Here is a 27,671-nt window from a genome sequence, read left to right as displayed (position 1 = left end):
CAACTAGGAACCCAGACCTGGTACCATGCACACCTGTAATGTGGAGGAAGCTGGTGCGACTCGGGCCATCTGAATATGCGTCTGCTTTGGCAATAATGAAGCAGGAAGAGGTATATGAAACGGTGCTGGACATGGCGAAGAAGCTCTGGGCATACGCGGATGCTGTGCATGGCCCAACCCATGCCAGAATCGCCGCCGTGGAAACACGATTACAAAATTTAGAGGACAAGATAGAGGAAAATCATAAGAGGCTCAGGGAGGAAATTAAGGAGGACCTCCTCCAAATTTCAGCTGTGCAAATTAGACGTCCTGGCAACCAACGTAGACGTTCTCCCGATGGGGAGAGGAGGTACACTCCCCGGGCCGAACTATGGTTTTTCCTGCAGGATTCTGGAGAGAACATGAGGAGGTGGGATGGAAAGCCTACAGCTGCTCTGGCACGACGGGTGAGGGATTTGAAGGAAGGCAAGATTGAAAGAGGAAGTTCCATCCGAAGGAGAGCCGCTCCTGTTGCCCATACCCAAAGTGCCAAATATGATAGTGATAATGACATGTCTGACCCTCTCGAAGGAACTTCTAAGATGCATGCCCCAGGGAAGAAAGATAAACAGGCTTAGAGGGGCCCTGCCTCTAGCCAGGGTGAGGCGAGGGAAAATCGTGTCTTTTGGACTGTGTGGATTCGGTGGCCTGGCACATCGAAACCACAGAAGTACAGAGCTTTAGTGGACACAGATGCCCAATGTACGATAATTCCATCAAGATTTGTGGGGGAAGAATCCGTTTCCATCGTTGGTGTAACGGGTGGCTCGCAGGACTTCACCCTGGTGGAAGCTGAAGTGAGTTCAACTGGAAGGGAATGGAAGAAACATCTTATTGTGACTGGTCCAGAGGCCCCATGCATTTTGGGCGTAGATTACCTTCGGAGAGGGTATTTTAAGCATCCAAAAGGCCTTAAGTGGGCATTCGGGATAGCGGCTGTAATGGCAGAACACATCCGGCAATTGAACACCCTGCCTGGACTAGCTGAGAATCCCATTACAGTAGGACTTCTGAAAGGAGAAGAGCAACGAGTACCAATTGCCACTTCAATAGTACATCGCCGGCAATATAGGACGACTCGAGATGCTGTGATCCCCATTCACAAGATGATCCGTGAGCTGGAGAGCCAAGGGGTGGTGAGCAAAACCCACTCACCCTTCAACAGCCCCATCTGGCCTGTGCGAAAATCTAATGGAGAATGGAGACTAACTGTGGACTATCGTGCCTTGAATGAAGTGACTCCACCGCTGAGCGCTGCCGTGCTGGACATGCTGGAGCTGCAGTACGAGCTGGAGTCCAAGGCAGCAAGGTGGTATGCCACCATTGACATCGCCAATGCGTTTTTCTCCATTCCTCTGGCCGCAAAGTGCAGACCTCAGTTTGCTTTCACCTGGAGGGGCGTGCAGTACACCTGGAACCGACTGCCCCAGGGGTGGAAACACAGTCCCACCATCTGTCATGGACTGATCCAGGCTGCACTGGAAAAGGGTGAGGCTCCGGAACATCTACAATATATTGATGACATCATCGTATGGGGGAACAAAGCAGCAGAAGTGTTTGAGAAGGGAGAGAAAATTATCCAAATCCTCCTGGAAGCCGGCTTCGCCATCAAGAAGAGTAAGGTTAAGGGACCTGCACGTGAGATCCAGTTCCTGGGAGTGAAGTGGCAAGATGGACGGCGTAAGATTCCTACTGATGTCATTAACAAAATTACAGCTATGTCCCCACCTACCAACAAGAAAGAGACCCAAGCTTTCCTAGGTGCCATAGGCTTTTGGAGAATGCACATCCCTGAGTACAGCCAGATTGTAAGCCCTCTCTACCAGGTCACTCGCAAGAAGAACGATTTCCACTGGGGCCCTGAACAACAGCAAGCTTTTGCCCAGATCAAGCAGGAGATCGCTCATGCAGTGGCCCTTGGCCCAGTCAGGACAGGACCAGAGGTAAAGAATGTGCTCTACTCTGCAGCTGGGAACCATGGTCTGTCCTGGAGCCTGTGGCAGAAGGTGCCTGGTGAGACCCGAGGCCGACCCCTGGGATTTTGGAGCAGAAGTTACAGAGGGTCTGAAGGCAATTACACCCCAACGGAGAAGGAAATTTTGGCCGCCTATGAGGGAGTCCAAGCCGCCTCAGAAGTCATTGGTATGGAAGCACAGCTTCTCCTGGCACCCCGACTACCGGTGCTGGGGTGGATGTTCAGCGGAAAGGTTCCCTCAACCCACCATGCCACCAGTGCCACGTGGAGCAAGTGGATAGCCCTCATCACTCAGCGTGCCAGAATCGGGAAACTAAATCGTCCTGGGATTCTGGAAATAATTACAAACTGACCCAAAGGTGAAGGTTTCGGTGTCGCGGATGAAGAACAAGAACCAGTGACACGGGCTGAAGAAGCTCCACCATACAACGAGCTACCGGCAGAGGAAACACGCTATGCTCTATTCACTGATGGCTCCTGTGGCGTGGGGATGAACCGGAGATGGAAAGCGGCTGTATGGAGCCCCACATGACGGGTTGCAGAGGCCACTGAAGGAGAGGGTGGATCCAGTCAATTCGCCGAACTCAAAGCTGTCCAACTGGCTCTTAACATCGCAGAGAGAGAGAAATGGCCGAAACTCTATTTATACACTGATTCCTGGGTGGTAGCCAATGCTCTGTGGGGATGGTTAAAGAAATGGAAAGAGATGAACTGGCAGTGCAGAGGAAAACCAATTTGGGCTGCTGAAGAGTGGAAAGACATCGCTACTCGATTAGAGAAACTACCTGTAAAAGTTCGTCATGTAGATGCCCATGTCCCCAGAAAGAGAGCCAATGAGGAGCAGCAACATAATCAGCAAGTAGATCAGGCTGCAAAGATAGGGGTGTCGAAGATAGACTTGGATTGGGAACACAAGGGAGAATTGTTCCTAGCTCGATGGGCCCATGACGCCTTGGGTCATCAGGGCAGAGATGCCACCTACAAGTGGGCACGAGACCGAGGGGTGGATCTAACCATGGACAGCATCTCTCAGGTTATCCACAACTGTGAGACGTGCGCTGCCATTAAGCAAGCCAAGCGGGTGAAGCCCCTCTGGTATGGGGGGCAATGGTCTAAGTATAAGTATGGAGAGGCCTGGCAGATTGATTACATCACACTGCCTCAGACCCGCCAGGGCAAGCGCTATGTCCTGACCATGGTGGAAGCCACAACTGGATGGTTAGAACGTACCCAGTGTCTCATGCTACAGCCCGCAACACCATCCTGGGCCTGGAAAAGCAGGTCCTGTGGAGGCATGGAACCCCTGAGAGAATTGAGTCAGACAATGGGACTCATTTTAAGAACAATCTCATTAACACCTGGGCTAGAGAACATGGTATTGAGTGGGTGTACCACATCCCTTACCATGCACCAGCTGCAGGTAAAGTGGAGAGGTACAATGGATTGCTGAAAACCACCTTGAAGGCATTGTGGGGGGGGGTCATTTAAAAACTGGGAACAATATCTAGCAAAGGCTACTTGGTTAGTTAACACCAGAGGTTCCATCAACCGAGCAGGTCCTGCCCAGTCTGACTCCCTTAATATAGTGGATGGAGATAAAGTCCCAGTGGCCCATGTCAGAGGTTTGTTAGGAAAGACAGTATGGGTTAATCCTGCCTCGAGTACAGGCAAACCCATTCGTGGGATTGTCTTTGCTCAAGGACCAGGATGCACGTGGTGGATAATGCAGGAAGATGGAACAACACGGTGTATACCACAGGGAGAACTGATTGTAGGATGAGACAGAAAGACATATGTAAGTGTTGAAAGTCTGAGTAAGTGAAATGAGAGGAAATGTGTAAGTGATGAAGGTTTGCGGAAGTCGGATGAAAGCTTTTACGTTGTAGTTAGTGGGTGTATATCCCAATCGTGTGTAACGTTCACGATGTGGGATAAGGGGTGGAATGTCCTGGGTTGGTGTTTTGTCTGCTCCTCTCCCGCCCCCACACCTCGCTGTCTGCATGGATCTGCCGCTGGTGCCCTTTCCCCCCCCGGGGGGGGGGTGGTGCCAGGGCTGTGCTTGCTTGGCTTGCCCTGCTGCCCCGGCTGCTGCTGCTCTTGCTGCTACCCCCAGCCACTGCTTCTGCCCCATTGCTTTTGCGCTATTGCTTCTGCCCCGCTGCTGCTGCTGCCCCGGCTCTGCCCTGGCTGCTGCTGCCTTCCCCTCCCCCTTTCTCTCCTTCAGCTCCAAGATCTGTACCGGCTCCGGACGGGACCTGAGCATCAGAGACTGCCTCCGGAGCCTGCCCAAGAAGCTTCTCGCCCTTCCCAGCAGCGACCGTCCCTCACTTCGGTGAAAACATTTCTTTTGTCATCTGGGATTGTACTTCTCTGTTGCTGGGAAGTGTTTTTTCTTGTGTTTGTTAATAAACAAGTTTTTTCCACTTTTCCCCCTGAGTAAAATTCTCTCCGAGCCCAGTGGGGGGAGGAATTGTGAGGGGGGTTTATTCTGGGGGGCTCCTTTGGAGGCTTTCCCCCAGTGTTGTCCTAAACTGGGACAAATGTACTACATAAAAATTAACAACTGCAATAAATAAGAGTTTAAAAATTGTTTTGGTGTATGAATAATTAGAAACAGAATATATGCATGCACATTTTCATAAAAATATGAAATTACGGACAAATGATACACTGAACTACAATACAAAGGTAGGTAAAGCTGTACTTTAATTAGCTCTTTTTTAATTTCTAGGACTTTTTCCCTTCTGAAGCTGAGATATTCCTTAGGAAAACTGTCACAGCCAAGACTCCGACAATTAAATGTCCTGAGTACTTCTGGGGTTGGATGACTTATCCTGGCTGACAGATTTGAATGGAGGCAAAGAATGGGCTCTGCGTTGTCTGCCCCTGAAGGATGCATTAACTGGAGCAGGAGGATGAACTGGAGCACCAACTGGAGCTCTAATCCTTTCCCAGGAGGGAGTGGACATGGTGAAAGTACTTAACGGCCTAATACGGGAGGAATCATCCAGCCATGAGATAGTTTCGATTCCACTTGGGCAAACTTGGACATACGTGGTCGTTGTTGGTTGTTGCAAGCTGTAAGTCTTGCCACTCCTGCCACTGGGGAGGGGGATTTTAAGCAGACTTGGTTCATGAGTTATCCAGAGAACGTCATATAAGTCAGAGTCGCTTTTTCTGTAGTGCATCAAATCTGTGGTTTCGTTGGTTGCAGGTTGCAGCGGTCCGAAATGTCGGCTGTAACTCGGGTCAAACTCACTTTCTGCCCCGCTGGTAAAAACTTCATCACTAAGCTCTCTCCCAGAGGTAAAGACTTCATCACTAAGCTCTCTCCAACATGCTAGAATGAAAAAAAAAACAAGTGAAGAGAGTATCTACATTTGCTGTTCAATATCTCTCACAGAGGTATGTATTTGAAGTACTTATAACTGTTTGCTTGTTTGAAGGGTACAGCAACAGGTTATAGATATTAATCTTTATTGGACAAAGGATAATAGTATAAGCAATCTGCCCTAGGAAGTGATGGGAAACAACAGCTCTTTATTTGAAGTGCTACAAATATGTGCTGACATCTTTTAATCCTTATCATTATAGTTGCTAGGTTGTGGTTTTTTATTCCAGTAAACAAACTTATTTTACAGTCGCCCTGACAAAAATTTTCATTCCTGTGTAAGCTTTCACCACCCCCTTTCTTTCCTGAAAAATGTCTCAGAACATTTTTGCTAGCATGAATTTTATTACTCCATTATCTTTACAAATAATTATTGTTGTTATTTGCCTAGAGAAACTGTGCAGCATGAAGGGAGATGCTGGCTCTGAACCCACATCTAAGTGACTAAAACTACTTCAAAAGCAGACTTACCATCAGGAGCAGGAGCAACAGGAGTACTGACTCCCCGGGGTATGAAGAAACTTGGAACAGAATCTGCCAGAGAAAATAAATTAACTTCAGAGAATGTCAATAATAAAGCCAGGGCAATACAACAGATCTGAAACAGTTATGGTTGGAAGGGAAGGCTGTGTTGGTTCCAGACACAGTATAGGTTTTGTAGGGTGACACACCAGTGGTTGTGTCGCTTCCAGTCGAAGAGGAGATTCCGTAGGATGCTCTACCAGAGGGTGTGCCACTTTCTGACAAATAATAAGTTATGTGTGTAGGCTGTCCCCAGTGTACTGGAATTAAAAAAGGAATAAAAACAAATCAAGACAGAATCTACAATTGCTGTTAAACACCTCCCACAAAGACACATTTTGCTTGTTTGCTTCTTGTCTTAAGTGCTCATTTGAAAAACACGGCACCTGATTAGAGATATTAATCTTTATAGGACAAAGGACATTAGCACATGTATCCTGCCCTAGGAAGTGTTGGAAAACAATAGCACTTTATTTTAAGTGAGACAAATATGTAAACACATCTTTTACTCCTCATCATTGCTAGCATGTGTTTTGGCAATCCAGTAAACGAACTAATTTAACAGTCACCCTGACAAAAATTTTCATGCCTGTGTTAGCTTTCACCACCCCCTTTCTTCTCTGGAACAAGTCTCTCAAAGTTTCTTATAGTACTTACTTTATTGCTGCATTGTCTTTGCGCTTAACTACTTTTGTTAATTGCCTACAGAAGCTGTGCACCATGAAGGGAGATGCTGCCCAGGAGCCCATATACAAGTGACTGTAACTGCTTGAAAAATAAACTTACCATGACGAGCAGGAGCACGAGGTGAACTGATTCCTTGAGGTACAAATGGAGGCTGAAAGGATTCTGTTAAGAAGAAGCAAAATTTAAAAAGCAAGGAAATGCACATAATTGATATTATTATGGTTGGAAGGAATAGCTGTGTTAGTTCCAGACACAGTATAGGTCTGTAGAGTGACACACCAGAGGCTGTGCTGGTTCCAGGTGAAGGGCAGGTTACGTAGAGTGTCCCAGGACAAGTCAAGAGAGAATCTACATCTCCTGTTAAATTCCTCTCACAAAGGTACGTGTGTGAAGTACTCATGACTGTGTGGTTCTTGTCTTAAGTGCTTATTTGAAACACAGGGCACCTGACTACAGATATTAATCTTCAGTAGGCAGAGGACATTACAACAAGTATCCTGCCCTTGGAAATGGTGGAAAACAGCAGCACTTTATTTGAAGTGCTACAAATATTTACAGAGATCTTTTACCCGTCATCATTATAGTTACTAGGGTGTGTTTTTAAACAAATTTATTCTACAATCTCCCTTTTACTGTTATTAGGAAACACATGCACTGTTAGCCACCGAAGGGAGTCCTTTACATTTGGACATATTTCACCACCAACTGAAATCAACACTTCATACTCTTCAAATATTAGTCAGGTATAATGTTACAGACAACATTTAAATTAAATCACTGTAATATTCAAGTATGTTACAATAGTCTGACAAGTTAAAAGTTCCCATACCAAGAATACTGAGTACCAAACAATTTTTGCATAGAAAAGGCACTTTCTTTACCAAATAGCAAGTGTGGTGTTGAACGACTGTGTTTCTGAACACCTTGCGTTAAGATACATAATATGATTTTTAATATAATATAATTTTCAAATTGTTATTATTTTAAACTGTGTGATTTATACAATTTGGTTACAAGTACAGCTTGTGTAAGGAAACCTGCATGATAAGGAGAGCATTTGTACCAGGAGACCTGCATTCCTTGGCTATGCAATAATGTTGGCAAGTGACACCCATTTGATTAAAATCAGGTAAGAAGATTTTTGTAACTTTTGTGCTCTCCAAATGAGTGAAAATGCAGATATCTTATTATCTTTTAAAAAAATCTGGCAGTGTAAGAGCACTAACAAGTTTCATAGTCTCCTTCCATCCTTGTGAGGTTACAAACTCCAGGAGAGCTCCAGTCTTTTCAGTGGACACCAAAGGGTCACAAATACATCTCCTATACTAAATTTAAAGAGTATTATATTTACATAGGTAATAAAAAATGCATTGGCCCAACCTTTAAGTGTGAGAAATCTCTCACTGCTTGAGAAGGATTAATAAAATTTGAATTTCTGAATGCAGAACCAGTAGGGGAAAAAAATGTCTTGGTAAACCCCTTCATTTCAACATACTGCATGTATAATATATATATAATAAATATACATATACATATACATATACATAAACATATACAAATGTAATACACTACATGTATAACACACATTGTTTGTATAAAAAGAAAAGCAAAGATGACACGAAGAGGCCAGATAAAAAGAATTAAAAGCCAGAAATATGTGAAATAATAAAAGAAAAATGTGGTACAATGAGAACTCTTGCTGGGAAAGAAAGTTTTTGGAAAGAGTGTAAACAAATAAGCAGGACTGGATTTTATTTGTTCTCCCCCCTGAAATGGAAAAGGAAGAACTGCTGGACATAGTGATAAGCAGGGTGCAGAGAGGGACCCCTTAATTCCAATTCTGTACACACTGAAAGAAGAAGTAACAGAAGGTAAGGAGCAAGAGACAAAAGAGGGATTGATAGGTTTAGCAGGTTATAATTAATTCATATGAGACAGCAAGGGCTCTGTAAACTCTTAGGAGCTTGCAAAAGCAGATGAGTAAGACATGGGAAAATAAGAGGCTTCCAAAAAACATAGTAGCCATGAAACTTTGTGCAATCTCTGCTTGTTTGAATGACTTGGGACTGATGTAGCCTCTGGTCCATGTGTTTATGTCTTTTTTAAACTGACCTTGCAGTTCCAAAAGCTTGGCTTTTGCCTCACATATCTCATCCTCTGCAGAATACATCTGCACCTGAGCGTCTTTTCTAGCAAAGGACATTTCACTCTCCAGAACTCGACGAAGAGCCTCTCCTCTCTCCAGTTCTAACCTTAATTTCATTAAATCTTTTTCATAGTGTGACATCTAGAAAATAAATATTTCAGAAATTACATTCACAGCTGTTGTCTTATCAGGTCTGAATTTGAAATACAATCTTGAAACTTTGCATTCTGGACACTTTTTTTAAAATGCAAAATGATCCTGTTCTTATATATTAAACATACCCTTCTGTTCTCTGAAAGATACTACTGCCTTAGGACAATAAAAGTTATAATTATATTCCACAGGCAATTCTCTGATAACTGTATTTAATAACTAGAAAAACTGTCATGTTGGATTCTAGATTATCAGACACCTAGGAACTCATTATGGAAACACAAACTTCAGCCCAATGAAGTTCAGCAGTCAAGCTATTAAACACTACAAACAAAACAAAGAAAACACTTCAAAAAAGGCTGTTATCTGGTATAAGAAAGAAAGTCTAGTCACTGCTGCCAGAAATTACCCCATTCAAGCCATTTGATTGCAAGAAGGTGGAAAGTAAAACATGCATTTCTTCACAACATCTACAAAGCAGCAGCATCCTTATTAACAGGAGCACAATTAATGGCAAATAATTTAACCCCATTAAAAAGGTTCTCCCTGATGCTCTTGTGGCAAACTAGTACCTAAATGAAGGAGCAGTAAGAAAATACTTTGTAGAAATTTTCTTTATTTTGAATTATGATTACTGCTACAAATAACAATACTGACATTAGCAGTTTGTTAGGGGCAGCTGCTGTGGGTGCTCATTCATCTGCTTTAGCTTAAATGCAGCCAATAAACCAAGTTTTTTGTTCCATATCCATTTTTTAGAGATTCCTACTTCTTAAACAGTGATTTGCTCTTGTTGTGCTCCCGTTGCTCCATCCATGGTGGGGTGATTCTCTAAAATGGATCCCTGGAATTACCATGATTAAAACACTCAAACTAACAAACAATGTCTTATATGGAGAATTCCAAAGCTGGGGATGTAAAATATTCTCCTGCATCACTTTGCTGTTGTGTAGTGCTCCAGCTTCTTACACACACCTTCAAAAATTAACAATGACACTAAAAGTTGTATCAGTTCCTGCAGACAGGCATGAGAGGTCTGTGCAGTGCTGCTGCTTTCTTATTTTCCAACTAGTGACTGTGATTTTGATTCACCTGATGAGAGGATTATTTCAAGGAAACACATTGCATTTAAGGAAATAAATTACATTTATTTCAAGGGTAAAAGCAAGCAAGCAAGCAAGCAAACAAACTGCTTACATCTTGATTGTGTTGACTGGTTAAATCCAAGTATTTTTTCTCAAGTGCCTGGAGTTTCTTTCTCAAATTTTCAATGGTGTCCATTTCTGGTTGATTTCTGTCTTGAGGAGGTCCTTGTATATCACTGCCTGATCTGAAAAATGTATTTTCAAAACACATGAATATTCCTTTAAAGTTTCAATGTTTCTTTACTTCAATTACCCAAGCATGGACCAGGAGTTTTCAACATTCACATATGTAAAATTACTTTGTGCAGTTTTCATCTACCATTGCTCTTTGAAGAAAGGATTATATAGAACTGCTTATTTTGCAAGATATGTGAGATATGGCAGCAGGAACTTAAAAAAGAGATGCACTTTGGATTAACAAAGTTGATTTCAGCATAATGTGTTCATTATTCTTTTTCAGTATCTTAATTTTCCATAATGAACTTCCATGATTTTTGATAATTAACTTCCAAGTGGCTTAGAAATGTCATTCCAATCATGCAAGTTAAAATAACAGGCAAGCTTTTTGCCTCCACAGTAAGTCTCATTTTTTAACATGAGTTACCATCTCAAAACCATCTCTGTCGTGAAACAATTCACAGATGTAGAAATACCCTCTCTTTTACATACTATGTCTTCAGAGATACTCACACTCAGACTACAGACATGCAACTGATCACAAACACAACACAAATTAAAGGTTTGGTCCTACATTTACACTGTTTTATCTTAATTTCCACTACTATTTCAGCTATTAAAAAGTCTACCTGGAAATTAGAAGAATCAGCCCTCAAGCACACCAAGCAGTAATAAAAGATGTAAAACCAAGTTTCTGTATATTAAGTGAGAAATCTAAATGTAAAATATACAAATTTCTATATACACACACATAAATATGTACAGATACACATAAATATATATACATGTATGCATATTAAAACATTTCTTAACTACTTAAATAACTTTAAGTGAAATTATTATAACTTCAAACTTTTAAGTTATTTCAGTATTCAAAATCAGTGTTCACATTATTTGATATATGCTGGTTTTTACATTATTTTAAGTACATAAGAAAGACTGCAGTAACTGTTTCTTCCACACAAAACTGCAAGAGTTTATGGGCAATAAATGTGAAATACACCAATAAAAGAAACAGGATTAAATTAAGCACTAAATTGGTATCATATAATACAGAAATGTAAATACTAAAGTACTGTACCTTTGTCTATATGAAGCATTTTTTTATAGAAATGATATTGTACTGCCATTTATTAATAGATCTTTCTAAATACAAAAAGTGACCACTTTTCTTCTACATTTATGTATAGGCACAATAAACATTTTTCATGACCAAAATGACAGGTTGGCTCATGGTGATTTTTCTTTGACTGGCTAAAAAGACACAAATGCCATCAAGGAGGGGATTGGTAACTTAGATTAAGTCTTGCCTTTAAAGACATTACTACTATTAAAGGATAAAATTTCAGATTTTTAGCTGCAGACGATAAATATTTAAATATAAAAATTATATGACACCACAGGACTTAGCAAATTAAGGATGCTATGGCAATGAAAAACGCATATTAGAGCATTAAAACAGAGAATATTATATTATGTACTAGAAAAAAAAGCATTAGACATCTTTTTTAAATAGCATTTTATGAACAGCTTCTGAACACAAAATGCAATTGGTAGAAACTTTAAAATAACAAAAAAAAAAAAAAACCAACAACAAACCAAGAAAGAAAAAAAAAAAACCAAAAAAAAAAAATAAAAACAACAAAAAACCAGGCAGCCAGTGACAGAACTGCTGAACTACTATTATGTAAACCACTCCATTTTGGTTGTCTACCTAAACATTTTCTAATAAAATAGAAACTAGACTTAAGAATTTTTATTTCTGTGATACTTTCCATAATTATCACAGCATGGCCCACAGATGCAGCACTTTATGAAAGCTTCCTACTACCACTTGGAGATTTTTACTTTCATCTTCATGTAACAACTAGATGTGCTACAACCATAAAGCTCTCTGAAGATTCAAAGAAAAAATTACAATGAAGGACTGAAAGTTTCAAAACATGCACTGTTTAAAGTCTTACAAATTTCAGAAGATGTTTTCTACTTCTATTTTCATATATTACTAGTTCATCAACTCCTGGTTTTGAACTAAAATGTTTTTTACCAACTGTAGTTTTTATCTAAGACAACATTTTTAGCAAGACTTTAAGAATCTTCAAGAAAGCATATGAGCAGGAGAAAGAGCTCTTGAGTACTACATTTCAGGAGATATTTTGTAGCTCAAAACCTAAATTCTCAGTGTTCACTTCACAAGTCTCATGGTTACACTCAGCATTGACCATTGCACAAATCCAGCTTCTCACTGGCTTCAATTCCACAGCTGGCAGAAAATGCAAAGTAACTTTGCAACAGAGAGAAATGTTCTTTCACTTACTACCTAGCAGTGTCATTTTGCTAAACTTCTGCAGCTGAAGGAGCAGACTGCAGTCTGATTTTCTAACCAAAGTCCTTATTTGTGGAATTTGGCTCTTCCTATGTAACTGGCAGTTGTGTACAGACTAAAGAGAGACAAATAGTTTGTGCTAGAGATCAAACCCCTATTAAGTTATAAAACACAGGAGTCATGGTAAGACTTAAAGCCAAGCTCTACCACCTCAATTAATGTGAAAACCCTCCTGTGCCTCCTGGGCAGGATTCCTATGTGCTGGCAGAAACTCTCTCTGCCTCCTGATGATTCTATGACAGCTTGCATGTATCACACCATATCTGGTTCCTCCTCAGCCTGAACTGCATCATTTCAGGCATCTAGAAAATAAAGAAGCCACAAAAGCAGGAAATGAACTGCTAGACTTAAAAATCCAGAACTGGGCTCACCGATTAGCTTCCCCAGAAGAGATGTTGACTGAAGTCTGTGAGCTCATGGTGGTGAAAATACAGCTTTCAAAGTCTATAAACTGTGGGGAATTAAGAATATAGTTAACCATATATACTTTTACTTGATAAGCATCAAAGATTAGTCTATTCTACATCATAAAACCATTAAGGCCTCCAGCAGAGACATACTTTATTTTATTTGCCAACCCTCTAAAATATTAAGCTTTTAACCACTCATCAGCAATTACACAGTGTCACTACCATGCCACTTGAGCAATCACCACAACTGCAATTTGACATGGGCTTTAGAAAACAGAATTGTACTGCTAGTCCTTCAAGCTTGAATATTGTAGACAAATAAATATATATATAGCAGAATATCCCATGTCAGAGTTTTCAGAACACCAATAAAAAACTGTTATGTTTGTGTAAATTGAGCTGCATTCTCCTAAGCAGATTGCAAACTCTGCTTCCCTTCAAACCAATACTAAGGGTGATAAATGATAGTACTATGATTTTTAAGTAGATGAAATAGACAAGGTTGACTGTCTAACAGAACACTATGTTAAAGGCTGCTATGTATTTCAAAAATTGCACAGAAGTTTTGCATTAAGATGTAGCCCCGAGAAGTAAGAAATTAGTCTTTTTGTAACACTAGTCTTCTTATTTTTGCAAATTACAGCAAAATCTTATAATGAAGAGAAAAAAAAATTAAAAAAAGTAAAAACAAAAACAGCAAAACCAAGAAAACAGGAAACTGTAGCTTCATAACAGAATCAAAATGTTTTCTGTCACATCCACATCATTTTGAATTCTTTAAATTACTCTGAAGACACGCAGAGGAAAAGCGAAAACCAAATCTGAATAGTATCACCTGGGAATGCTAAAGATTTTGAATATGCAATATTCCTCTGTTAAAATAGGTATCAATAGCTTACTAGCACACAAGGGGATAAATTCAAAAAGCATGCTGTTTCCCCTAAAAAAAGATACTCAGTGCCATGGAATGGCTTAGAGGAGTTCCATAATTAAACAAAACAGCAAAGAAAGTTTTTTGCTGGAGGAATTGTGTTTGATGTGTCATTAAAAACTTGTGTCAGTTTCTTCTTGCAAATTTCTGAATATATGCTGAATACTTCAGAACAAGCCACTGATTTAGAATAGATATGAGGAAGAAATTCTCCTCATTGAGGGTGCTGAGGCCCCGGCATAGGTTGTTCAGAGCAGCTGTGGCTGTCCCATCCCTGCAAGTGTCCAAGGTCAGGCTGGACAGGGCTGGGAGCAGCAACCTGGGAGAGCAGAAGGTGTCCCTGCCATGGCAGGGCTGGGACAGGACATTTGAAGGTGCCAGAACATTTGAAGGTGACAGACACCACTCAAGGGTAAACCTGAACGTGATCTTAAAAACTCGAACGGTGCTGAGTTAAAGCAGGCAAAGCCTGGAGCAGCAACAAGCGGCAGTGGAAGCGCAGAACTCACCGGACAGGCTGCCGGCGGTGCCTGGAGCGGTGGCGATGCTGCTCCTCCTCCAGCACGACGAGCTGGACGGTCGGAGGGCAGCGGCTCCGGCACCGCAGGAACTGCAGGGCTGGGACCAGCTGCGACAAACGCGGAGCCGCAGCGGGAATTCCACGGTTGCCACGGACGCGCAGGTGATGCCACAATGCCCCGAACCGAGCCGGGCTCTGCCGGCTCCCGCTGCTCTCCCGCCCTCCCAAACTGTGCTAAGGATTAAGGGCTCCCGACGGGACAATAAAAGTGCAGGACATTGAAAGCACCGACTGACACCAGAGCCACACTGAGATGTGCGAATCCTCAGGACAGCGCGCTCTTCGGCCAGAGAGAGGAGCAAACAGCCAGAAAGTTCCGGATGTCTGTGCACAGAATTCAAAGCAGGGCGCTCTCTGGACCAGAGGAGCTCATTCCCTCCATGAGGAGGGAGTCGAGATTAGGAAAGGTTCTCGTGGAACCTCTTGAACCGAGAGATTTCGAGCCCCGATCTGAGCGTGTATGTCCAACAACAGCTGAATAAACGGCACCCTCCAGGATCCTGGAAAAGCACTTGCTTCTACCCTGAGCACTGCTCTACTTTCTGCAGCTCTGTTTTTAACGTTCCTGATAAATTCTCTATCTGCACACCTAGCATGCAGATGATTTAACTCTTTGCTGGCACCAGCCACTGTATCCTGAGCTTCTTTCAGGTTTTGTCTTGCAGCCCACATCCATCCGGATACCTGGGAATATCCTTAAGACTGAAGGTTTGAATTGCAAAAAGATAAAAGCTCCATAGCATTTCACACTGTCTGGAATAAGTCTCAAAACTTCATTTTCTCATGTGTGACTTCATCTCTGTAAATGGCTTTCAGATATGGATTTGCTAATTCTGTGTCATGTAGTTATTTAAAATATATTGTACCAAAAAAAAATAAGGGGGATGGAGGGTATGTTGTGTTGTTTCTTTTTTTATTATTATTTCTGAGAGATTTTAATGCACAAAGTTGTGATTTTAAAACAAATAAAATAATAAAGTAGAGAGTAAGACAACAACCAACTCCATGGACAAATCATAGAAAAGTGAAGTTTAAGTTTGGATATCTGAAATAAAGATTGAGTTATAAAATGCAGACTTTCCCACAGTTGTCTTCTCTTTCCTTCTGTGAGGAGAAGGTCTAGTCCATGGCCAGATGTTCTCTATGTGTTTTCTTTTAAGAAGAGTTTCATGTAAGTCTTGCTTTGATCTGCTTCTCCACTGGGGAGCAACTCTAGTTTTTTGTTGGACTCCTGTGCTCTTGCTCCTGTTCATTCAAAGTGATTGTGCCTGATGCTTCTAACATGTGCATTATTTAATCCTCCTGCTGTCAAACCTCTCAGAGGTGATGAATTTCTGCTGAAGCATGTTTAATTACTCTCATAGACTCTGGGCTGATTCAGCTTCTTTTTTTCATCTTACTGAAATTCCATTTGAATTCTGCAAGTTGTAGGTGCAGTGAGTGGTGTTCCATCTGTGCTACATGAAGCCTCCCTGAACAATTCAAATATTGGCTTCTGCAAGGATGCTTTGCTTTCCATACTGGACAGTTTGTCACATAATCCACACTCCAGACGGGCAGTCTTTCTCCAGATCAGTGGTGCACCTGCTGTGAGCCAGTGGAACTGTCTCCATTATTACATTCAGCTTGTCCCTAATTCTGAAAAGAAGTTTCTGGCTGCACCTATTTGAAAGTGTTCACAAAGCCAGGACTTTGGTTTGTTAAAACCATTCTGCAGTTCAGTCATGGAACTGGTTATTTCAACATGGAAATTAACTGGGAAACCAGCTGAGTGCTTCAAAGCAGTCAGTTTCTTCCTCTTCACAAACTGGCAGCTTATGCCTGTGTTTGGATTCTCCCACAAACACTCCAAATCCAGCACCTCTTTTTAAAGCCCTTTGTCCAGGTCAAAGTGGAACAAGAAGACTGAGCTAAAGCTTTAAGCCTTTTAGCTGCCAAAACTGCAATCACAGCTCCTCAGAACACATAAACCAGGCCTTTGATTCTTCTTTTCCTCAGTCTTGCTTCATCTTGATTGTTTTCCTTGTCAGCAAGGAGAGCATTATTTAGGCTCCTGATTTTCTGTTTCATGGATTTGTGGATGTTGACCTGGTCCTGGAGAGAGTCTCTTTGGGAAGACATAAGCACACAGCTGGCAGTAGAAGGGACTCAGCCATACCACACTCCTTTTTGCCTGCTCCTATTCATTGCATTCTCTAAATTGTTGCCTTTAGGAGCTGGAACAGAGATCACACAGAGTTAGGGGAAATAAATGGGTATTTATTGAAAGGCCTTCAAAGGCCACACCCTGGCAGCAACAGTGCCACAGCGTGGCCCCTGCCCTGCCCGAGCGGCTCCAAGGTGGATGCAAAACAGGGCTTGGTCACATGATTTCACATTTTTATAGACTTCAGTTCATTTACATACAGGAGTCAACCATCCAATTAATAGTTTCAAATTGTAAGGTGTCCTCCTCCTCTTCTCCTGGCTGGCCCACCCTCCTCTTCTCACGTTGTTTATACTTTGGGCCTGGAGTCTGAAGAAACCGTCCTTGAGCCCATAGCTGGTATCAGGCTGTTTCACCTTTATCACCCTAAAGCACAATGGAAAGCATACCCAAGCAGAACAGAAAGCTGGAATCTGAAGGCATCAAAATAATTTTTAAAATTGCCTGCTAATGTTTTGGAGATTTCCTCACATTCATAAATAAGAAGAATTAGAAGCCTGTGGAAGTTTTCTATACAATGCAGGACTCGCCACTTGGACTTATTTAATCTCATCCCACTGCACTCTGCCCATCCAGCCAACCATTCCAGGTCTCTCTTCAGAGCCCTCCTACCTTCCAACAGATTGACACACAATCCCAGCTTACTGCAATCTGCAGATTTACTAATGGAAGACTCAATGTCCTCATCCATGTCATCAATAAAAACACTGAAGAGAACAGGCCCCAGCACAGACCCTGGGGGACACCACTGGTGACTGGTGACCAGCTGGATGCAGCACTGTTCATCACCATTCTCTGGGCCTGGCCATCCAGCCAGTTCATAACCCTGCAAAGAGTGTTCCTGCCCAAGGTACAGGCTGCCAGCTTTTCCAGGGAATGCTGTGCGAGACAGTGTCCAAGGCCTTGCTGAAGTCCAGCTACACAACACCCACAGCCTTTCCTGCATCCACCAGGCAGGTCGTCTGGTTATAAAAAGAGATCTGGTTGGTCAAACATGACCTTCCCCTCCTAAACCCATGCTGGCTGGGTGTGATATCCTGGCCATCCTGTAAGTGCTGTGTGATGGCACTCAGTATAAACTGCTCCGTATGCTAACCTGCTATTGAGGTCAGGCTAGCTGGCCTAAAATTACTAGGATCCTCCTTCCCACCCTTTTTGGGAATGGGTTCACATTGGCCAGCTCCTAGTCATCTGGAACCTCACCAGTGAGCCAGGGCTGCTGGTAAATGATGGAGAGCGGCTTCCCAAGCTCATCTGGTTTATGAACATCCAAGGCACTCAGCAGTTCTCTGACTGCCTCCTCCTGGATAACAGGGGGACCATTGTGCTCCCTGACACCATCTACCATCCCAGGAGGACAGCTGTCCAGAGGACAAGCTGTTGGGGGTTGGTTCCTTTTTTCCCTTTTTGCTCTCTGTGGAATTTTTCCCATTTTGATTCTAAGGACTTGTTTTCTACACCCTAGCATGGATGGAAGGGTGGGCAGGTAAAGGAAGTGGGGGGAGCTGCATTCCCTTTTGTTCTCTCGCTGGCTTGTCTTGGAGGAGAAGGGTGACTGGAAAAAAAACCCGCTCTGCCACACCGACACCAGGAGCTGCCTCCCCTTGGTGCGGGAACCCCGCAACCCTCCTGCCCAGATGCTCTCCTATCTCCACCTCCAAGCATCCTGTTGGAGCACTGGGACCGACACTGCCCCAAGATCTGTGAGAAGCATCTCTCCTCCACCCTTCCCACACAGCTGCCATCACCCCCAGCACCCCTGCATCCACCCGGGATCACCGCACCTCCTCCTGCTCACCGGGAACTGGCCGGCGCTGCTGCCAGCTGGGACGGTAACTGCACCACAGGGGAAAGGTGCCACAGCTGAAAGAACTGTTACTGCATTCCTGCTCTGTTTGTTTATTTTCTAGCTGTTGTTGTTTTGTTTGCCTTGTTTTATATCTATCTATCTATCTAGATATCTAGATAGATAGATAGATGTAGATATAGATATAGATGATATATAGATATAGATATAGATATAGATATAGATATAGATATAGATATAGATATAGATATAGATATAAATATATCAGTAAAGAAATGTCATTCCTACCCCCATATCTCTGCCTGAGAGCTCCTGATTCCAGAATTATAATAATTTGGTGGGGGGAGGTGGGGAGGGGTGTGGTGTCTGCTCTCTGCATCTCAGGGAGGAGCTCCTGCCTTTCTTGGCAAACACCTGTCTTTCAAACCAGGACACAAGCTGTCTTCCCACTAAACACTGAGGCAAAGAATGCGTTGAGCACTACCCCGTTCTCCTCATCTTCAGTTACTGAGTTCACTCCCTCATCCAATAAAGAACAAAGGCTGGACCCTTCCTTTTACTGTTAATATATTTGTAAAAATATTTTTTATCATCTTTTACAGAAGTTGCCATTTTTAGTTCAAACAGAGCTTTGGCCTCGCTAGATTTTTTCCTATGTGCCCTAGCATGTGCCCTAGTCCCCTTAAATATTTCCTGAGAGATCTGACCCTTCTTCCAAAGATGATACATCCTCTTTTTATTTCTAAATTTCTCCAAAACCTCGTTGCACATCCAGGCTGGGTATTTGCCTTGTCAGCTCGCCTTTCAGCACACAGAGACAGCCTGTTCCTGTGCCCTCAAAATCTCTGCTTTGAAACACACCCAGCCTTCCTGGACTCCGTTGTTTTTAAGGGCTGCTTCCTAAGAAACTCAGAATAAGTTGCCAGAATAAGTAGGCCAAAGTCTGCCATCCAGAATTGCAGTGTAAAAGTCTTATTGATGTTTCCCCTCATTTCACAAAATATCAAGAACTCTACAATTTCATGATCACTGTGCCCCAAGCAGCCTCCAACTACCACATCTCTCACCGGCCCATCTCCATTTGCAAACAGCAGGTCGAACATAGTCACTCCCCTGGTGGGTTCACTCACCAGCTGCAACAAAAAATTGTCCTCCATACACTCTAAGAATTTCCTGGACTGCCACTTCTCAGCTGTATTAAGTTCCCAGCAGATGTCTGGTTGAAGTCGCCTACAAGAACAAGGGCTGATGATCCTGAAATATTCTCTAGCTGCCTACAGGGTAAGTTGTCCACCTCTTCCTCCTGGTTGGGAGGATGATAACAGACTCCCAGTAGGATGTCAGCCCTGTTGGCCTTTCCCTTAATTCTTACCCACAGGCATTCAACTTCATCATCATTTGTTTCAATTTCCATGGAATCAAAAACTTCCCTAATATAAAGAGCCACCCCTTCACCTCTTCCCCATTTCCTGTCTCCTATGAAGAGCTTGTGGCCATCCAGTGCAGTGCTCCAGCTGTGTCAGTTGTCCCACTACATTTCCGTGATAGTGACTGCATCACAGCTTTGCTGTGGCACCACGGCCTCCAGCTCTTCTTGTTTGTTACCCATGCTGTGTGCATTGGTGTACATGCACCTCAGCTGAGCTACTGATTTCATCTCTAGCTCAGGCTTACCACCCTTGTGTCTGCTTCCAGACAGCCCAGGTGCCATAAAAGTTGCCACATGATCAAAAAATCTGAATTTTTGCCACGGACATGAACCCTTGAGCCACTTGTTAATGATGTGAGTTCTCCTATTCCTTTTAGCGTTTACTTCAGCCACCAAGGGGACTGAGGAAAAGACTACCTGTGCCCCTGTCCTATCAGCCACTTGACCCCGTGCTCCAAAGTCCCTTTAAATTGTCCTGAGAGTCCTCTTTTCAATCTCATCACTGCCAGCCTGGAGTATCAGTAGTGAGTAATAATCAGAGGGCTGGATCAGTCTGGGCATTCTCTCAGTGATATCCTGTACCTGGTGCCCAGGGAGACAGCACACCTCCCTGGGGCCCTCTGCTCCCCTCAGAAGGGAGTCTCCTGCTATGGCTATCCTTCTTTTCCTTTTGATGTAAGAGGTGGTGATCTCTCTGAGAGATGAACCATAATAGGGAGGTTCACTGGGCAGATAATTTTCTTCTTAATCATCTAAATCATCTGGCTGACTCTCTAGATCCAGGACCTCAAAACTATTCTGAAGTGGCACCTGGCTAGGGAACGGGGATAAGGAAAAATTTATATTATTACCTCCCTGAGCAGGGACCCATTTCCACTCCCCTTCATCACCAGGTGCCCTTCCATTGCCTGACAGTGGGAGGCATAGGAGTCCTTTGACTCTTGTTGGACCTCCCTCAAAGATGGAAGGGTTGAACTCCACCAGTCTATTCCCCTTTCACTTTCCCTGATACTTCTTTCAACATCAAGTCTTTCAACATCCTCCCTAAGTTTGGCCACCAGTGAAAGGAGATCATTCACACATGCAGGCAGGCTTCCTCCACAACGCCCCCTGAAACCACTGATAAGCTCAGACACTGCGGGCAGGAATGGGTCTGTACAGACACATCCTTTTTAGAGGGTTCCACTTGGTTACATGCGCTTGTACTAACCACAGTTTTTGATCAAGTATAAACCATTGCTAACAGAAACCCTAACACTAACCAGCCAACAGAAACACTGCAGACAAAACACAGCAAATCTTACTAGCAAGAAAACCTGCAGTCCTGCCTGCTTGCCCTGCCTGCATGAACTGCTGTGCAAACTGCCATACCGCACCCCTGTTCACCCGCTCCTGTTTGCTGTGCTCCCCAGAGATCTCTTATAAGCAGCCACTCATCGAGGAATGAAGGCTCACCCCATTCCTGCCTGACTCACAAGTTCCAAGAATCCTTAAAGTGCCAAAGAATGACAGCCATTTTAGCTTGAATCTGCTTTAAGAATAAATACTCACTGTGAAATATTCTTTGTCCAGAGGATTAAATTACATCTTTTGTTTTCCAGGGCAGGGTTTCCACACTTTGTCCATAATCCCTCCAAGTCAGCAATGCTCACCACTAGTTTCATGTTACTGAACATCAACTCAGCTTTTTACATCTCTTTCCATGGAGAGATTTCTTCTGCAGGAAATGTGCATTGAGCAATCCATGATACACTGTGTTTCTCCAGCAGCTTTCCACTCACCTCTGCCCCATTGTTATTGCTGATGCACACACCTGGTAGAGGCTCCATCCCACTCTCTCACGGCTTTGTCCTGGTTCTCTCTGAAGCAAATGCTGCAGCTGATGTGCTACAATACATTTATTGTGGGCTGTACTTTGCAGCTGATATACAGACACACACATATGAACAACTTTGGAAGGCCTGAGTCAGCCGACCCAGTGCCTCTGGAAGGATGAGGGCAGCATCTCAGCTCAAAGATGACAAATGTTTTCCCATTCACTACTGTGCTGAGACAAGGCAGCCCTGAGCCTTAGCAGAGCAGGAAGAGCTCACAAACAGCCCTGCCAGACGTGCAGGTTTGTCCATCAGCGACTCCGAGGTGGATATTTAAGAGAGATTCAATGGCACCCATGCTGCATATCTCAGTGTTATAAAGCAGTAGTAAAAAGGCCACCAGAAAGTGTATCCATGGCTCTGACAGCCCCACTGAACTCCAGATCCCCAAGAGATTTGATGGCCTCCGGCCCCCTTGGCCAGTGGCCGCTGCTGGTGGCAGCACCCACGAGATGGAGCTCTGAGCTTGACCATGAGCTGGGTGAGCACAATCCCTCCTGCTCGTTTTGCACTCGCTTTTTGCCTTCTTCCCTCCTGCAGAACTGTGGGTGTGTGATCCATTTTCTTACTGGATTGTTGCCTTTAGGTGCTGGAACAGAGATCACACAGAGTTAGGGGAAATAAAATGGGTATTTATTGAGAGGCTCTCAAAGGCCACGCCCTGGCAGTACCAGTGCCACAGTGTGGCACAGTGTGGTCCCTGCCCTGCCTGCCTGGCTCCAAGGTGGATGTAAAAGAGAGCTTGGTCACATGATTTCACATTTTTATAAACTTCAGTCCATTTACATACAGGAGTCAGCCATCCAATTAATAGCCTCAAATTGTAAGGTGTTATCTTCCTTCTTCTGCTGGGCCTGCCCTCCTCTTTTATGTTTTTTATACTTAGGGGCTAGAGTATGAAGAAACTGTCCTTGAATCAATAGCTGGAATCGGACTATTTTGTCTTCATCACCCGAAGCACAACAGAAAGCATACCCAAGCAGAACAGAAAACTTCGAACTTAAGTCATCATTTCTCCCCTTTAGAGGCTTGACAAGGCCTCTCCCTTGTTAAGTCTCTCTTCTAAATTTTACTAAGATTTTACTAACAGCAAATACCCAATAACCAACAAGTGTCTAATAACAAAAACTTCTAACATTAGATAAATATCTAACAAAAAATACATACTAATAAATATAAACCTAATAATGATAAACATCTGATAAGAATAATATCTTACACAGTCAAATATTATATAAAGAAGAATAGCAATTAAATGCAAAAGTGGAATCACTTAAAATATATTATCATTAACGTCAGTCTTTGTTGTTACAATTGTTTGGGAGTTGAAGCTTTCTTAATTCTGGAACAGTGAATCCAGGGTCCTCTGTCAGCAACTTTGACTGCGGTAAAGGTTGTCAGCAGGACTTTAAATGGCCCTTTTCACTTGGCTTGCAGAGGATCACTGTCCCACCATTTCACATTGACCCAGCCTCCAGGCTGGAATGCATGTGCAGCTGTGTCCAGTCCTATGGGTCTAGATAGCACGATGTAACGCTGAAGCTTCTGTAAAGTGGAACCTAAAGACATTAAATAGCGCTGCAAATAACATTTCCCCTCCAAATGAATTTCGCCTGGAATGTGTGGACTTTGATACGGTCTGCCACAGAGTATTTCGTAGGGACTGATGTTACCCCTCCGCCTCGGTTGAATGCGAATTCTCAATAAAGCTATAGGTAGGGCCTTAACCCATGTCATGGATATCTCCTGACAAATTTTACTAATTTGTCTTTTGGGAGTCCCATTCACACGTTCAACTTTACCACTTGCTTGGGGTCTATAAGGTGTGTGCAGATCCCAAGTAATTCCCAAAATCTGGCTAACGTCTTTAACCACTGGAGAAACAACATGTGGTTCCCTATCTGATGCTATTCCCAAGGGAACCTTGAATCTCGGAATTATGTGGTTAAGCAAAAACTTTCACCACTTCCTTGGCTGTCTTACTGTGACAGGGGCAAGCTGGCCATCCACTGAAGGTGTCAACCAATACCAGTATGTACCGGTATCCCTCTTTGTGTGGTACCTCTGCAAAATATATTTGTCAGCAATCCCCAGGAAGATCTCCTGCCTTTGCTACTCCTAATGCAACTCTCTTTTTTGTGTCGGGGTTGTTTTTACAACAAATTTCACATTTATTTATTACTGATTGTATAATATCAATCATTCTCTTTCCTATTCCTTCTTTTCTTAGGTGTTTCAAAAGGTTTTCAACCCTGTAATGTGTGGTTTCATGTTCTCTCTGAACTAATTCCCGAAGGCTCAGGGCTGGGACTACCACCTGGTGTAAGAGTCCATCTAAAAGCCTCTCGATTGTTCTGCCCAACGACCCTCACCTGAGGCCCAAAGAACTGCAGTTTAAAGGCGCTGGCCAGGGAAGAGAAGAATGCCAAGTGACTGTTCTCAGGTGGTGCCCATCCCAACCAGGGCCGATCTGCTCCCTCAGGTGTGAGAACAATGGACTGGTCACGGTGTGTTGTTCCTACGCAGGCTACTTGCTGCAGAACTGGTCAAAAGGACCATTGGTGTGCCTGGAGCTTGCCATGGTGCACTGCTCCCACGCAGGCTGTGGGCCTGGAGCTTGCCATGGTGCACTGCTCCCACGCAGGCCACTTGTGCAGCGTCCTGTTTCCACCTGTTTCTTGGAGCAATGATGTCCACATACAATAGTCCATAAATCTTCCCCCCTTTTGGCCAGTCACCCGACGCCTTGGAAAAGACTATAAAAGACACCCTCAAACTAAAGACCCTCGAGATCTCCCCGGACGGCAACAGACATCTATCGGCTGCTTCCACGAACATCGTCTGCCCGTCTTGGTAGCTATAATCCCAACCTCTTTTTCTCTCTCTCTCTCTCTCTCTCTCTCTCTCTCTCTCCCTCTATCGCATTTTGTTGGCACTAAATAAAAGTGCATCTTTTGCAAAAGTAAACTGGTTTTGTCCCCGGCTGTGTCTTTTGTGCTTTGAGATCCCTAAAAGAACCTATCAGGACTCCGCATGTGGTGTGGACCCTGACACCTGGTTCATCGGGATAACAGCCCACCCACCTTCTGTGATTTCAGCTTTAAGAAATTTTATTAGTTTGTGGTGTACCTGATCATATTTTGGGGTGTACCCTGACAAATTAATCACTTTTTGTGGAATTACTGCAAGAATACCCTTTTCTACAATCTTTCTTGCCGTTTTATCAGCAAAACAATTTCCCAGTTCTGGAGCAGTTTTCCCCTTTTGGTGACCTCTACAGTGCATGATAGCTACTTCTGTGGGTCTTTTAATGCTCTCTAAAGAGAGCAAGTATTTGCTCAGCATGCTTAATTTGATTACCTTGAGCATTCAAAAGTCCTCTCTCTTTCCAGATGGCTCCATGGGCATGGACAACACTAAATACATATTTGGAATCAGTCCATATATTTACCTTTTTTCCCTCACTCAGGTCAAGAGCTCTTGTTAATGCAATCAGTTCAGCTTTCTGTGATGACATGTCTGCTGGTAGGGCCTTTGCCTCGATCACCTGTGTGGTCACTGCACAGCCTGTCATCCTTTTACTGTTCTTCATGAAGCTGCTTCCATCAGTAAAAAGTTCCCAATCTGGACTCTCCATGGGCATATCTTTCAGATCTGGTCGGCTGGAATAGACCTCTTCAATTATCTGCAAGCAGTTATGCTCTGGCTCATTGTCAATTAAGATGGAGGACAGAAACATAGCAGGGTTAACAACAGAAGTTGTTTTTAGGGTAACATCATCTTGCTCTAACAACAGTGATTGGTATCTCAGCATCCGGTTGCCAGACAGCCAATGTCCCCCCTTTTGCTCAAGGACAGCTGCCACGGCATGGGGTACATACACCACAATGTGCTGCCCAAGGGTGAGTTTTCAGGCCTCCTGGATCAAAATGACAGTGGCTGCCATGGCCTTTAGGCACCCCGGCCAACCTTGGCCAACACTATCCAGCTGTTTGGAAAAGGAGGCCACAGCTCTCCGCTGGTTCCCGAGACGCTGTGCTAGCACCCCCAAAGCCATGTTCTGTCTCTCATAGGTAAAAAGTTCAAAAGGTTTAGTTAGGTCTGGCAGTCCCAGTACTGGAGCTGACATCAGTGAGCATTTAAGCTGTTTAAAAGCTGCTCTTGTGTGTTCAATATTCTAATATAACATATTCTAATATAATATTCTATTCCATAGAATAATTTCTCTCTCGGCTGCTTTTAATGCCCCATACAGAGATTTTACTAGAAGTCCATAATTTGCTCTCCATAAATGACACCAACCTACCATTCCCAGAAAAGCATGCATCTCTCTCATTGTATGGGGCTCTGGGAATTGACAGATAGCTGCTTTCCATTCCTTGCTGAGTTGTCTGTGTCCCCGGAAGATCTCAAGTCCCAAACAGCACACTGCTTCTTTAACGATCTGTGCTTTGTCTTTAGAGACTCTGTACCCTCTAAGTCCCAAAAAATTTAATAAACTTACAGTGAATTGTATGCAGTCATCTCTGGTCCTGGCTGCAATCAAGGTGTCATCCACATACTGAAGAGTAACTCCCGCTGGCTCTGTTTTTTCCAGTCTTCCAATTCCTTTGCTACCTGGTTCCCAAATATAGTCGGGCTGTTCTTGAAACCTTGGGGTAAAACTCTCAAGGTAAGTTGACATTTTCTCCTGTCTGGGGATTTTCCCATTCAAAAGCAAAAAGGTCTTGACTATTTTTGTGTATAGGAATGTAGAAAAGGCATCTTTCAGATCTATGACAGTAAACCACCCTAATTCATCTGTTAATGTGGTCAGAAGGGTGTAGGGATTGGCTACTACTGGATGTATATCCTCCGTAATTTTGTTAACTGCTCTTAAGCCTTGTACTAATTGGTAACTCTTACCATCTGCTTTCTTAAGAGCTACAATGGGGGTGTTGAATTTGGACTCACATTGCACTAACAAACCATGTTGTAGGAATTTTTCAATTATAGGTACCAATTCCTTATGATTTTCTAATTTTAAGGAGTATTAGTTCTGCCTTACTGGTGTGGCTCCTGGTTTGAATGCAGTACTCACTGGTTCTGCCCATTTGGATCTCCCTGGGATATCACTGGCCCACACTATTGGATTTACCACACTTTCCACTTCAGCAGGAATTTCACTGCATTTTTCCTGTATAAAGAGCGAAGCAACTTGGACAAATTTAGATTCAGGAATTATAACTTGTACACCCCTTCCTTTTCTAAATTTAATCTCTGCTTCCAATTCTTCAAGCACGTCCCTCCCCATCAATGGTTTTGGGGAGTTAGGCATGTAAAGGAATTGATGGGTTACCCAATGCTTCCCCAATTTGAATTTTAAAGGTTGGAAAAAAGGCCGTGTTTCAGTTACCCTAGTCGCCCCAACAACAAGTACAGTGTTGTGACTCAGTTTCCCTTCTAAGGTAGTTAACACAGAATATGCTGCTCCAGTATCTACCAAAAACTCGATGTCATCTTTCCCCAGCTTAGTCATAACCAAGGGCTCGGTCGCCATCACTCAGAGCCTGAGCCACTTGGAGTTCGTACTGCTGGGAGGTGGGAGACTGAGGATTTTTCTTTTAACACTGGACAGTCCTTTTTCCAATGTCCCTACTTTTTACAGTATGCACACTGGTCCTTCTCTGTAGGAGAAGCTCTGTTAGATGACTTTTCCTGAGTTGCCTTTTACTAGGTTGGGGTCCAACCCTTTCAGTTGGACCCCTATCTCAAAACACCTTCCAGGCAACCTTTAGCAGTTTCTCCATATCTCGGACTTCTTCTATCTTTCG

General features: G+C 43.3%; 1 protein-coding gene across 1 annotated transcript; it reads right to left on the bottom strand.

Moving 5' to 3' along the window:
- Positions 1-4,691: 4,691 nt before the first annotated feature.
- Positions 4,692-14,898, bottom strand: LOC130264999 (uncharacterized). The gene is made up of 8 exons (XM_056513715.1): positions 14,472-14,898; positions 12,993-13,072; positions 10,111-10,243; positions 8,727-8,901; positions 6,714-6,776; positions 6,077-6,187; positions 5,877-5,939; positions 4,692-5,354 (listed from the first exon to the last, which is right to left on the bottom strand). Exons 2-8 carry the CDS (start codon positions 13,037-13,039, stop codon positions 4,810-4,812), a joined length of 1,137 nt encoding a protein of 378 aa, XP_056369690.1. The 5' UTR covers positions 13,040-13,072; positions 14,472-14,898; the 3' UTR covers positions 4,692-4,809.
- Between the last annotated feature and the right edge of the window lie 12,773 nt (positions 14,899-27,671).

This window comes from Oenanthe melanoleuca, chromosome Z, assembly GCF_029582105.1.
Source record: "Oenanthe melanoleuca isolate GR-GAL-2019-014 chromosome Z, OMel1.0, whole genome shotgun sequence".
NCBI classification, from domain to species: Eukaryota; Metazoa; Chordata; class Aves; order Passeriformes; family Muscicapidae; genus Oenanthe; species Oenanthe melanoleuca.
Note: the sequence above shows the minus strand (reverse complement) of the source record. Positions and strands in the feature narration are given on the sequence as shown.

Excerpts from the sequence above, each read along its gene's own strand:
- LOC130264999 (XM_056513715.1), bottom strand. The coding sequence starts at position 13,039 with ATGAGCTCACAGACTTCAGTCAACATCTCTTCTGGGGAAGCTAATCG. Across the intron at positions 6,188-6,713 it reads TCGTGCTCCTGCTCGTCATG|TACACTGGGGACAGCCTACA; the intron begins GTAAGTTTATTT and ends TTTTAATTCCAG. Across the intron at positions 5,355-5,876 it reads TGTTGCTCCTGCTCCTGATG|CATGTTGGAGAGAGCTTAGT; the intron begins GTAAGTCTGCTT and ends TTTTCATTCTAG.